Source organism: Heptranchias perlo, chromosome 1, assembly GCF_035084215.1.
Source record: "Heptranchias perlo isolate sHepPer1 chromosome 1, sHepPer1.hap1, whole genome shotgun sequence".
NCBI lineage: Eukaryota > Metazoa > Chordata > Chondrichthyes > Hexanchiformes > Hexanchidae > Heptranchias > Heptranchias perlo.
This window is the reverse complement of record NC_090325.1, coordinates 182,783,567-182,798,254: the sequence shown is the minus strand read 5'-3', so window position 1 is coordinate 182,798,254 and position 14,688 is coordinate 182,783,567. Positions and strand designations below refer to the sequence as shown.

The following is a 14,688-nucleotide window of genomic DNA, read 5'->3' as shown; positions in this document are numbered from 1 at the left end:
CCACAGGGTTCAGTACTAGTTCCTTTGCTTTTTGTGGTATAAATGATTTAGACCTAAATGATTAAGAAGTTTGCAGATGTTACAAAAATTGGCCATGTACTTGATAGTGAGGAAGAAAGCTGTAGACTGCCGGAAGATATCAATGGACTGGTCAGGTGGGCAGAAAATGGAATTCAATCCGGAGAAGTGTGAGGTAATGCATTTGGGAAGAGCAAACAAGGCAAGGGAATACACAATAAATGGGAGAATACTCAGAGATGTATAGGAATTGAGGTACCTTGGAGTGCATGTCCACAGATCCCTGAAGGTAGCAGGAAGCTAGATAAGGTGGTTAAGAAGGCATACGGGATACTTTCCTTTATTAGCCGAAGCGTAGAATATAAGAGCAGGGAGATAATGCTAGAACTGTATAAAACACTAGTTAGGCCACAGCTTAAGTACTGCGTACTGTTCTGGTCACCACATTACAGGAAAGATGTGATTGCACTAGAGAGGGTACAGAGGAGATTTACGGGGATGTTGTCAGGGCTGGAGAATTTTAGCTATGAGGAAAGATTGGATAGGCTGGGTGGTTTTCATTGGAACAGAGGAGGCTGAGGGGTGATTTAATTGAGATGTATAAAATTATGAGGGGCCTAAATAGAATGGATAGGAAGGACCTTTTTCCCTGAGCAGAAGGGTCAGTGACCAGGGGGCATAGATTTAAAGTAATTGGTAGAAGGATCAGAGGGGAGCTGAGGAGAGATTTTTTCACCCAAGAGGGTGATGGGGGTCTGGAACTCACTGGCTGAAAGGGTGGTAGAGGCAGAAACCCTCAACTCATTTAAAAATGTAAGAAGTCGTACAACACCAGGTTATAGTGGACGAAGGAGCAAAGCTCCGAAAGCTTGTGATTTCAAATAAAGCTGTTGGACTATAACCTGGTGTTGTACGACTCCTTACATTTGTCCACCCCAGTCCATCACCAGCATCTCCACCTCATTTAAAAAGTTGTAAACAATTTTACAACACCAAGTTATAGTCCAGCAATTTTATTTTAAATTCACAAGCTTTCGGAGGCTTCCTCCTTCCTCAGGTGAACGATGTGGAAATCGTTCACCTGAGGAAGGAGGTAGCCTCCGAAAGCTTGTGAATTTAAAATAAAATTGCTGGACTATAACTTGGTGTTGCAAAATTGTTTACAATTGTCAACCCCAGTCCATCACCGGCATCTCCACATCATTTAAAAAGGTACTTGGATGTGTACTGGAAATGCTGTAAGGGGTATAGGGCTACGGACCAAGTGCAGGAAAGCGTGAATAAGTTGGGATCGCTCTTTTTCGGCTGGCATGGACACGATGGGCCGATCGGCCTCCTTCTGCGCCCATAACTGATCGTATGCTGGGTTATGGTGCAGGTTGGTGCGTGGATGCTGACTCCCAACTACAGGGTCGCTGCGACCGAGGGAGGGAAACGGTCACACGGCGGCTGGAATTTTTTTTTGGTGCCCGTTGCTATGGGGGAGGGCTGCGGTACACGCGGTGACGTCAGTGCTATTTTGAGAACGTGCGTAATCAGCGCGAGGATGTGCGTCACCGGTCGGTCTGGCGCCACGTTCTAATTTAATGGTCGGTTCCAGCGAGGGATCAAGGCTCGTCTCCTTCTCTTGCGGTCGCTCTGGTATAACCGAATGGGAACGCCTTTCTACCACGATGAGGCTGTGAGCGTCGGCGACCGCAGCAGGTACCTTGAGACGACGCTGATGGAGAAGAAAAGCGCAGCCGATCGGCAGCAAATGGTGGACAGCCCGGCGGGCAGCTTGAGAAACAGCCCCGAGCACACTCTCCTCGTACTGCCCTCCTCCTCCTCCTCGTCCGACCTCGACAGACTGGTCGCCCAGGCCGACGGGCCCGGCGTCAGACGGGAACTGGAGGGCCTCGTGCATCCGTTCGCGAAAGGTGAGGGCGGCAGATGGTACGCTTAGACACGGGCCCTCGAGAACGCGGAGAGGGGGGAGGGGGGGGGGGTTCGGCTGTGGGCCTAAGATGCCGTGCAGCGGAGACCGAGGATCCGGGTGTGGAGCCTGCGGCGAGGTGCACTTAGGATGTTCAGGAATGGGGCCTAGGGAACTATGCAGCGAGAGAGCTGGGAGACGACTATGTGGTTTCCCCTGCACTCACGTGTCAGCTGTCGGCAGCAGACTTTTTTACTATTCCCACCTGCTCTCTCAACAGGTTTGCATTAATTTCTGGTCCGTGTTTTTTTTTAAAAACCGGTTGCTACCTGGAAACTGGTATAGTTGCACTTTGTGTGCTTTTGGGAAATGTTTTCTTTTTTGAGAGTCTTATGATACTACTTCCTGCTGCACATGGACTCTCTGTGCCTGTACCACTCTCTTAGGCTTCAAGTATGCTTGAAAGTAAACCGAAGTGGTATAGTTCACAGGAGTAAATTTAGGGTGCTTTATAAAAACAAATTGTTTAAAATATTGAAAGTCGTACAAATTTTATTGCAGAGTATTTTTCTAGCTTTCATTTCTGACTTTTTTTTCTCTCTTTAACCTGCAGATATTTTTTTAAAACTACTGAAAGGTATCTTGGAATTTTTTTTAAAAATAAACTTTTGTGCATTGTAATTTGCAGGTAGAGGATTCTTGCTAGGAAGCAGGGACCAGATTGAAAACTCACACCCCTACTGTAAGTGCTCATACAAGTAATGCATTCGGGTGTACAGTGGATTTTATATGGGAGTTGTGAGGGTGATGTGGCCCAGTGTAGATGGGAGCAAAAGTTGCATTGGGACATTGATAGATTAAGAAACTGGTGGGTGGAGTTCAGTGTGAGGACCTAAGCAAGATCGATCAGAGTATTTTCTAAATGGTGAGAAGCTAGGAACTCTGGAGAAGCAGAGAAATTTTGGGGTTCAAGTGCAGAAATCACTAAAAACTAGTGGACAGGGGCAAAAAAAATTAAAGGGCTAATAGAATATTAGACTTTATCTCATGTGCTGGAATACAAAAGGGTGGAAGTTATGTTACAGTTATATAAAGCTCTGGTTAGACCATATCTGGAGTACTGCATTCAGTTCTGGGCAACGCACCTTGGGAAGGATATATTGGCCTTAGAGGGTGTGCAATGCAGATTCACCAGAATGATACCAGGGCTAAAGTGTTAAATTATGAGGACAGGTTTGTATTGCCTTGAATATAGAAAACCTAAGGGATAATCTAATTGAGGTGTTTAAGATGATTAAATGATTTGATAGGGTAGATAGGGAGGAAATAGTTTCTCTGAGTCCAGAACAAGGGGTCATAACCTTTAAAATTAGAGATAGGACGTTCAGGAATAATGTCAGGAAGCACTTCTTCACACTAAGGGTAATGGGAATCTGAAACACTCTCTCCAAAATGCGATCGAGGTTAGGTCAATCGAAAATTGGAGATAGATTTTATTTTGTTAGGTAAAGGTATTAAGGAATATGGAACCAAGGTGGGTAAATGGCATTAAGATACAGATCAGCCATAATCTAATTGAATGGCAGAACAGGCTTGAAGGGCACAGTGGCATACTCCCATTCCTGTTTCTAAGCTACCAATCTTTTTTAAATTCAAAATGTGGCTAGTTTTGATCAGTATTTTGTGGCACATTTGATTATTTATTGTAGAGACACGGTAGCCAGATATTCAAATAATTAATGCAGCATAATTGGAGGTTTTCTTTAAGTATTTACAGCATTGTGCTGCAATCACTTAGCAAATTGCATTGAGGCATAGTAGTTGCAGAGAAAACATAATTGTTACATTTGGCTTCTCCCTCTCTGGACAAACAGTGCATCTTTAAAGTTGCATAGGTCATGTCTTTCCTGGTTGTAAATGACCCTGGAGGTAGCCCAGAACTTGTGGTAGGTTTGGGAAGTATCATATTGTATAGATATATGAAAGTCATGCAAAGCATATGATCCCACACTGTATGATGTCAACACATCTGGTAGAAAATTAATGGGATAAAGTCTTGCCCTAAAATGTTCTCTGATGAAAATCTGTAGAGTGCATACGAGATGTGTTCGTACGATGTTGCAAGGCTGAGACTTTTACCTACTCCGATCTTCCTCATATAACTTCTAGGCTTTTTAGACCTAAGCATGGCATTATCTAACCACTATTTTGAGATTTAGCTCATATTCTGTCCAGTATATGATGCTTTCCAAACCATTGCAGTATCCTGCATTATTGGTTTTGGCCCTTCATTTAGTTTTTTAAACTGATGGTTGATGAGAGGATTTGCTTTGGGAAGGTTACTGATCCTAAAGACATTAACAAACAACTGTGATAACAATGAATTGTGCTAGCTTCATGACTTGATATTGGGTTGGCTTGCTCACATTGTTTGGCAGCTTGTCAGTTGTCATTGTCACCAGTACTCCTGGGTTAATTGTCCTGAAGTAAATGTGGGGGTAGTTGATTGTTCATACTTCAATGTACTTGAAAGGCTACTGAAAATAAAAGTAATCAGCATAATCCTGTAGGGAAAAAAAATCAACCAGTCGGAGATGGTGACGTATTGTAAGAAAATGTAGTAATAACTACGATATTTTTCACAATGTGGGCAGTGCATCCAAATATTCACTTGTGGGAAAAGAAAGACTTACTCCTGGGCAGTGGTTTTCATTTAAAGAAGAGGTGTTCTAACTTGGACATGGAAAAATGGTTAAAGTCAAATTAAATTATGTACAGTATTAGTGAAAATTCCTCAGTAAGGTCCCACTTCATGTTTTAGAATTGAAGGAGTCTCCCAGTGGGAATTATGAGCCTTAATTGTGAGATTGTGTAAAATTTAATCTGGAATGATGGATAGAATACTCCATGATGGTGTATTCTATTCAGGGAAGGGAGAATGGAGAAACCTCTTCAGTTGTTCCTGATAGCAGACTATAATACCATTGATCCAGGCACCAGCCAACTGAAAGACCACACCATCCTTTCTATTGAAGTTGTGTGGCCATTGTGGTTCTTTAGTGGGGTGGGGGGTAGGGGAGAAGAGGGATGAAAACTAAAAGTTCTTCACTTGTGTAAAACATAAGGGAATTGAATCTACACTTGAAAAGGAAAAATTTACATAGCTATGGGGAAAGAGCAGGGGAGTGGGACTAATTTGATACATCTTTCAAAGAGCTGGCACAGGCATGGTGGGCTGTATGATTCTGTGCATTGTTACACAATATGGACAACTCAGTAATTTTTCTTTTTTTGTCTTTAAAGCACTGCAGGATTTGCATAAGCAGAGCCAGCACCTAGTCTTACCAGGAACACAGTGCTCAGCTCATACCTCCACTTCAATTTATCATGGTAATCTGCATCTGGCCCAAGCAAAGGGAGATGTCCCTGTGTATACTAACCTCAGCAACTACAATCCAAGCCTGTCCAACACAGGCTCTGAAAATTATCCCACTGGCCATGTTCCCTATGCAGGCCCAGTACCTGCACAGCACCATTTCTCAGCCTTGGCTCAGCTGATATGTCCAAAATTTCAAGAGGAGCCTCAGACGGTGCCTGAAGTAGGTCCACTAAGTGAATCTCCACCACTTTCCCCAATAGATCAAGGAGGGCAGCAACAGGTCAAAGCTGAAAAGAAGAGACAGAGAAATCGCATTGCAGCTTCCAATTGTCGAAGGAGGAAGTTGGAGCGGATTGCTAGACTGGAAGACAAAGTAAAGACCCTAAAATCAGAAAACTTTGAATTAACCTCAACGGCCAGTGTCCTGCGTGAGCAAGTGGTGCACCTCAAACATAAAGTGATGAATCATGTCAATAATGGATGTCAAGTGGTGCTTGCTTCCTCTAGCCTCCTAAAACCAGAGGAAAATGGCAGCTTTTAACAACATAACCTTTAGTATAGCTTGGTTAAAAATTGAATTCTGTTGAAGTGCTAGTTTGGATGCTGATCTTGACTCACACTTGTATCCAATAAGCTGCTAAATGTGATCAGAGGTTATACAGCTGGAATACTATGTGGAGCATCTTAGAAAGCTTCATCTTGAGGAAGAATAAATAGAGACAATCTGCAGAGCTCGTTGTACGTTCTGTTAGCCAGTGGCGTCTGATCTAGTTCCAGCTGTGTGTGAAAGAAAACTTTTTGATAACATTTCACCTGCTTTTGGAAATGCTCCTTTAAATACACTTTAATCTTTTCTTTGCAACGAAAAGAAATGAACACACTGAGGGAAATCTCTTAGAAAATATTCTCTGTTTTGCAGTTCGCTATTTAAAGTGAAATTGTAAACCTGTTCAGAAAGAATGATTTATGATTTCCCTGTTCGCAAATAGTGGATCTTTTTTCTCCCCTTGACAACCACAAGTTAAGTAGAAAGCATAAGATTAAGGATTTTTAACATAGATTTTTCTTAATAGCTTTGATATGCTGCATTTTTTTGTGGAAACTGAAGGTTTAAGATCCCAATGATTACACTGGAACGAATGTATTAAAGTATGGAAAATATTTACAAGGGTGTATTGATCTTTCAGAGACTGAAATTTAATACAAGACCAGAAGAAACTAACCTTAGGAAGATAGTCAACTTATCATTTGTCATTGATATCACACTTTAACAAGGGCTTGAGATGGAGTTAATTATCAACAGTATGTGCAATTGTTTTGGCTAAATACATTAAACTTGATTTTATATTGAAGATGATGCTTTTGTACAGTTACTGTATACATTAGGAATATGGTGCTCACCAATGTTAAACATCAAGAAGTGCTACACTGCTGGAATTGAGCTGTTGAGTTTCCTGTAATCGGATAGTTCAACCATGTTCCTTATATAGTACATGTACTGATTTAGGTGTCAGGCTTGGCTTAGCAATAGCAGTCTCTCGAATTATGGGTTCAAGCCCCACTCCACAGGCATGAGCACATAATCTAGGCAGTCACTTCAGTGCAGTGCTGAGGGAGTGTTGCACTGCCGGAGGTGTCATCTTTTGGATGAGACATTAAGCCGAGACCCAGTCTACCCTCACGAGGCGGAAGTAAAAGACCACAAGGAACTATTCAAAGAAGAGTAGGGGCATTCTTCCTGTGTCCAGGCCAATATTTATCCCTCAACCAACACCTAAAACAGATGATCTGGTCATTTATTTCATTGCCGTTTATGGGACCTTGCTGTGTGCAAATTGGCTGTCGCCTTTCCTACATAACAACAGTGACTGCACTTGAAAAGTACTTCATTGGCTGTAAAGCGCTTTTGGATGTCCTGAGGTCGTGGAAAGCCCTATATAAATGCAGGTTCTTTTTTTCTTAAATCTGATATTTAGTTATCCCCCATATGCTCTTAGACCTGCTGTACCAGCGCAACTTCTTTTAAAATGACACTTGAGTTTCTGGTACTTTTAGTTCATTGACGCAATGATTGTTCAGTAGTAAAATATTTGTCTAGAATTCAAATGCTAAGGTGTCAGCAATTTTCAGACAGCGGCCAAGCAACTTCCGCTGAGTGTTGAGGGGAGGGAGGGGGGGGCAGAACCAATTTCAATAAATACAGTATTATATGCTGTAGTGCTCTTGCAGAGAGCCAGCACGGACTCGATGGGCTGAATAGCTGCCTTCTGTGCTGTAACCATTCTGTGATTCTAGTTTGCCCTTTACATTTTCTTTTATATGTGTACTAATTTTTAATAGCAATGGCAAAACTTCAGTGCACTTCTATACATTGTTTATGGGTTTAGTATGTTTACAAAGCAACTGGTAGTTTCTTCCATTATGTAGACAGGAAAATAATGTTATAATTAAAGAAATCTGTACACTTCAAAGTATTGCCTTTTTATACAAAAAAGTTAATAAAATTGTTATTGACTTCATTATCCTGTTCTTTGCTCTGAAACTGGTGTGATGTTTACAATATAGACTTCAATGCAACTATTTTAAAAGATTTTAATAATGGAGATAAATTTCAATGAGTAAATAAAATAATTATATTTCATCATCTAACCAAAGAGCTAATTGGTATATGGGAGTTTTGGGTTGATGTTTTTTTTTACATTGCCCTAGCTCTTTATCTATAAGTACATTAATGAAAATCAGTTTAATGTTTTGAGCTGATTACAAAAATAATGATCACTATTTTCATAGATTGCTTTGTCTTTTGAAATTGAGAGTATCTGCTCAGCTGCCCCACCCTGACCATCACAGCTCACCTCCCGACCCTTGGCTCTCTTTTCATAGCTTGCCCCAGCCCTCACCAGACTCATCTCCATAAGACCCATCTCCTGGCCCCCTTCCCTCCTCAGCTCCTAACCACTCAACTGCTCAATGCTTGCTGATATTGTTACGTGTTTGCTCTTTTTAGGTACTGTTTTTTTTTCCCCCCTTTTAAAAAAAAAGGTGCAGCAATTAACTGTTCTCCTTTAAAAAGCCTACCCTTTGATGCCTTTGTCCTCTCCAACTACTGCCCATCTCCAAGTTCCACTTACCATTCCTCTCCAGGAATCAAACATACCAGCACCTAACTTTGTTCACCACTCCCTGTCCCCTTTAGTCTGGGTTATGTACTGCCCACAGTCTTAAGACTGGCCTTGTTAAAGTCAGCAACAGGTTCTGGGTTTTTATGTTTCACTGCGCATGTGCGATCGCAAAGTATCCAGGTGAGATGGCTGAAGGCTCTGCCACCAATGGGATATAGGGATGGGGGAAACGCACAGTGAACTAGAATTGGAAAAGCAAAGATGTACACAGCAGGAGGAAATGCATTTGCTCCTCCATTTCGCCACTAACGGTGAGTGCTGTTGAGCTCACTGTTATCTAACCTGGGCATCAGCTTCTGCATGCGAATGCTGATCCTCAGCTTTACCTTCACCACTACTCTTCAGTCAATGACTTGCCGTGTAGTTAGATGAAATACAATTTTCTGCACCTCATTAGCGGTAAGATCTGTTTGGTGCCTGCCAGATATTCTTCACTCTAACAGTGATCCCATCCTTTTCAGATGCCTGCTCAAGCTCAACCAGATGTTGTGCAAATTTAGTCTGCTGGACCCTGAGTTTAGCCTCAAACCCTCCGTCCGATTAATCACCAAGACTATCTACTTCCACTATTGAAATGTTTGTCCCTATTTCAATTCCCCTCTCCTGCAGCAACACTCAGTTGTGCTTTTGTCACTGCACGGATTCCAATTTATCCAGGCCTCTGCCTACTGCACTTACTTGACAATTGGGTCCCCTGTCCCTCAGTGCACGGACTTCAAAATAATCAGAAATCCCGCCACAGCTTCTTTCCTCCTGGCCTCCAGCTCTGTGCATCTCTGCTTTACCAATTCTAGTTCTCTGTACATTTCCCCCCATCCCTATAGCTGATTGGTGGCCGTCTTCAGCCTTCTCACCTGGATACTGTGGCACTCTCCCTAAACTTTACCCCTCCCCATCTTCTAAGCCTCCATTTAAACCTGCCTCAACTGACTTGTACGAATTCCCTTTTGCTTGGGTCTATGCAACATCTGGGACATTGTGCTTATGTTAATAACGCTACATAAAAGTTGTATTGTCGTCATAGTGACTGTCAACCAACCTTGAAAACTGAAATCTTTATGAAAGAAAGGGGTTTGAATGGATGCTCTTTCAACTGCGTTACTGCAGTTGATTTTGAAATCAATTGTAACTTAAAAACAGCTTTAGCCTGGGAGTATATAGTAAGAGTCCATTGGTCACTTCCCTATTATGATTGCATTTTTGCTAAAACCCTTTGAAATTTCATCTGTGCAAATAACTGTCTTCCCTATATTTGCAGAAGATATAAAATTAAACCTAAGTGTTAGCATTTTGGGCCTGTAAAAATTTGGAATTTAGGCTGCCGGTCAATTTTGGATTTACTGCCTGTTCAGTCTTACTCTGAGTTGATCAGACAGAAATGCTTTCCACCCAAGTACTTAATCAACTAAGCCAATGGGGTAGCATGTAGTGGAAGAACATCACCGTGTCTCACTAAATTGAGCATTAAGAAAAATATACTCATCAAATAATAAAAATGGCCATGTTGATTATCATTTTTCTGCAAGACAGCAACTTAATGTTAAATATTGAGCACACAATGAATTAATAGATATAAATAGATGTAGTTGGAGTAGCAATTTAAATAGCAACAATTAATGGACAGTTCCTTAACAAAATGAGTAGCAGAGGTTCCTCTGGCAATTCAGTGTATCTCCAAATTAGCATTAATGGACGCTGAGTAATTATAGCAGTAGTCAGGGTCTGATATTACAATTGGTGAGGTTATTTTAGTGTTAAATCTCTAGATAGCTGGCAAGTTAATGGCATTGGATAGTCTATCGAATAGCTTAGGGTCTATGTGCGTGATCAATGGACCAAAGCTTGTATGATCTTGTCCTTATGAATGGCGAGGCTGAGTCAATCTCCTTCCTTCCCGCGGACACAGGCATTAGCTTCTGGAGTGTCGAGTCACTGCGCTTCTTTGGTGATGGGGTTATCTGTTCCACTTGGTTCTTCGGTTCCGGATGAACCCACCTTGTGCATAAGCGACGATATCTGAGCTGGCTGGCTCGACTTTCACCTGTTACAGCCTTAGAATCTAAACATTTGCTTTGACTCTGTCCTTGCACTGGTACAGGAACCTAATCAGAGTGACACATGTATTAGAAGGTTTTGCCCTTTTTCTGTCAATCACATCTGATAAATGTGTAGTTCCTATGAATATCATTGAGCCACTGAATCATGGTCTTCCCCAAGTATGACAGTTTATGACTTTCCCAGTAAATGTGATTCTAAATGGTTTGTGTTTTCCAAATAGCTTTATGACACAAGTAAGGAATGTTTGTATATACGAGCCTTCATGGCTCTCAACTTAGAAGATTTTCATGGCATAATTATCTGGGAACTTCCATGGTGTGAACTAGCTTCATGGTTTGAATTAGTTTTGCTTTACAGCTATTTCACAGCATTGAGTTCCACAACAGACTTCCATTTTCTGGACCATTTTTACTGAAACTCCACTTTGAGGACACGATCCAAACAATTTATAGAGCCATTCACTTACATATCATGACTCTTTCCTCCACCAAGACACCAGGAGAAATCCTCTATTCTTCTTTGAATAGTTCCATGGGATCTTTTACATTCAGTTGAGAGGACAGACGGGTCCTTGGTTTAACTTCTCATCTAAAAGGTAGCACCTCTAACAGTGCAATACTCCCTCAGTATTCTACTGAAGTGTCAGCCTGGATTAGGTGTTCAAGTATCTGGAGTGAGGCTTGAACTCACAACCTCTGAGTCAGGGATCAGAGTGCCATGTCTGACACCTTTAAAACTCAATATTCTGAGGTGTCAAGGAGACCTGGTGATAATGAGCTGCATGAAAAGTTAGGCTAGATGGCTAAATGGTAGTAGTCATGATGTGGAGATGCCGGTGATGGACTGGGGTTGACAATTGTAAACAATTTTACAACACCAAGTTATAGTCCAGCAATTTTATTTTAAATTCACAAGCTTTCGGAGACTTCCTCCTTCCTCAGGTAAATGTTCAGGAGCTCCTTGAAGCCTACGCATTTATACATATAGAACAATACATGGTGTTTACAGACTGCCCCTGCAACTGCCCGTTGCCAAGGCAATCACCGTGTTCAGACAGAGAGGTGTCACCTGCAGAACCCCCGAATACACATTCAACAAAAAAACAAACAGGGAAAAAAAACAGAGAAAAAAAACAGAGAGAGGCAGAAACATCCGGAAGGCAGAGAAAGCCAGCAAATGACCCATTATATTAAAAACAGATAACATTTGTTCGCTGGTGGGGTAACGTGTAGTGTGACATGAACCCAAGATCCCGGTTGAGGCCGTCCTCATGGGTGCGGAACTTGGCTATCAATTTCTGCTCGACGATTTTGCGTTGTCGTGTGTCTCGAAGGCCGCCTTGGAGTACGCTTACCCGAAGGTCGGTGGATGAATGTCCATGACTGCTGAAGTGTTCCCCGACTGGGAGGGAACCCTCCTGTTTGGCGATTGTTGCGCGGTGTCCGTTCATCCGTTTTTGTTGAATGTTGAAAATTGTTTATAAATGGTAGTAGGGTTAGGTTGTATATTATCAGTTACATTATTTGGTTATTCTCCATCTGCATTAGGATAGCCCATAGTGATCAGGAAAGTGAAGCTGCAGGGACGTATGTCCCTTTTAGATGTATTTGTTGCATGTAAGTCTTCATAAATTTGAGGTACCTGTGTCACTTCGGTTTTCTAAGGCTGCTTGTCAATCTCTTTAAATGTTACTCTCTTATGTCAAAGTTGTTTTAAAAAATTAAAGCTTCTTGACGAAGGTCTTTTATTTTTGATTTTTTAAAAATTAAAAACTGTTTAAATAAAGTTTTATAAAACATTGACCTTTTTGTTTAACCAATTCAGGGACCTATTTTGATGCACCTGAGCAGGCTCTATGAGATTTAGCTTACAAAGAAGACAATTTCCAAGTGATGGAAGGAGTGGTCAACAGTGCCATCAAGCAACACTTACTCACCAATGACCTGCTCACCGACACTCAGTTTGGATTGCACCAGGACCACTCTGGACCTCATTACAGCCTTGGTCCTAATATGGACACGAGCTGAATTTCAGAGGTGAGGTGAGAGTGACTGCCCTTGACATCAAGGCTGCATTTGACCGAGTGTGGCATTAAGGAACCCTAGTAAAACTGAAGTCAATGGGGCTCGGAGGGAAAACTGTCCAGTGGCTGGAGTCATACCTGGCACCAAGGAAGGCATTTGTGGTTGTTGAAGGCCAATCATCTCATTCCCAGGACATTGCTGCAGGAGTTCCTCAGGGCAGCGTCCTAGGCCCAAGTACCTTCAGCTGTTTCATCAATGACCTTCCCTCCATAATATCGGAAGTGGGGCTGTTCACTGATGATTGCGCAATGTTCAGCTTCATTCGCAATTCCTCAAATAATGAGTCTACGCCCGCATGCAGCAAGATCTGGACAAGATCCAGGCTTGGGCTGATAAGTGGCAAGTAACATTCGCACAACACAAATGCCAGGCAATCACTATCTCCAACAAGAGAGAGCCTTACCACCTCACATTCAGTGACATTACCTATCGTCAAATCCCCCACCATTAAGCATCTGGGGGGGTCACCATTTACCAGAAACTCAACTGGATCAGCCACATATATGCCGTGGCCATTACAGCAGGTCAAAGGCTTGGTATTCTGTGGTGTGTCAGGAACGTGATGGAATACTCTCCATTTGCTTGGATGGGTGCAGCTGCAACAATATTCAAGAAGCTCGACACCATCCAGGACAAAGCAGTCCGCTTGATCGGCACCCCATCCACCAGCTTAAACATCCACTCATTCCATCACTGATGTACCATGGCTGCAGTGTGTACTATTACATAGGATATACTGCAGCATGGTGCCGAAGCTTTTTCGACAGCACCTCCCAAACCCATGACCTCCACTGACCTAGAAGCACAAGGGGAGCAGGTGCATGGGAATACCATCACCGTCAAGTACCCCTCCAAGCCACACACCATCCCGACTTGGACAAATATTACTGTTCATTCATCATTGCTGGATCAAAATCCTGGAACTCCCTACCTAACAGCATTGTTGGAGTACCTTCACCACAAGGATTGCAGCAGTTCAAGAAAACGTCCACCAACACTTTCTCAAGGGCAACTAAGGATGGGCAATAATTGCTGGCATTGCCAGCGATGCCCATATCCCGAGAATTAATTTTAAAAATCTGCTCAGCCGGTGATTGTCACAGCTCAGCATCTTCAAATGGATCAAGTTGCAGCCCGGAATCGCAGGTGTTGGAAGTATAAAGCCAATAGCATCAAATTATCCTCCTCCTCCTCAGTTGACTGTAGTTACAGAAGCATCTCTGAGGTGCCCAAGTCCTGGACAGACGGGGTGGGTGGATTCCTAGAGAATTCATCCTTCCAAATCAATTGCCTGAAGTCAAGGACAGTACGATTGGCTCCACAATACTTTAAAGCATTGATGCACAACTAAGTTGGTATGGATCTGGAGAGAAAACATCATAGTAGTCTAGTATGTGAACAAGCAGGGCAGAATTAATTCTACAAGTCCACTGTCAGGATGAGATTCAATTTACCCAGTGGTGTTCAAGTACTCAGCACAGCATCTAGCCGGACTGGGCAACATAACTGCAGGCAACCTCAATTCACCCCCTGCCCCTTGTGTGGAATATCCAGAAAAAAATAATCCAGGACATTCTACTAATTCCCAAGGTTTTAAAAAGATTCCAACAAATGGAGTAAAGGTGATTCTGTGTAACAGCAACAGCATTTATATAGCACCTTTAAAGTAGAAAAACATCCCAAGGTACTTCACAGAGGCATGGTCAGACAAAAATGGATGCCAAGCCAAGGAATGCTATATTAGGAGGGGTGACTGAAAGCTTGGTCAAAGAGGTGGGTTGAAAGAAGTGGTTTAAAGGAAGAAATGGAGGTAGGCGAGGCAGAGGGGTTTAAGAGAGGAATTTGAGTATAGTGTCTAGATGGCTGAAGGCATGGTTGCCAATGGTGGGGTGAAGGGAGGAGGAGATGCATAAAAGGTCAGAGTCAGAGAAACGGCTGGAAGTGGTTGTAGAGCTGGAGGAGGTTACAGAGATAGGGAAGGGCGAGGCAATAGAGGAATTTAAACACAAGAATTAGAATTTTACATTGGCGGGGTTGGGAGACCAGAAATCA

The 14,688-nt window shown here is 42.4% G+C and overlaps 1 protein-coding gene across 1 annotated transcript; it reads left to right on the top strand.

Moving 5' to 3' along the window:
* The first annotated feature begins 1,559 nt into the window (after nt 1-1,559).
* Nucleotides 1,560-7,831, top strand: LOC137328725 (transcription factor Jun-like). Its single transcript, XM_067994359.1, has 3 exons — nt 1,560-1,937; nt 2,622-2,675; nt 5,237-7,831. The coding sequence occupies exons 1-3, from the start codon at nt 1,670-1,672 to the stop codon at nt 5,851-5,853; spliced, it is 939 nt and encodes a 312-aa protein (XP_067850460.1). The 5' UTR covers nt 1,560-1,669; the 3' UTR covers nt 5,854-7,831.
* Nucleotides 7,832-14,688: the final 6,857 nt, after the last annotated feature.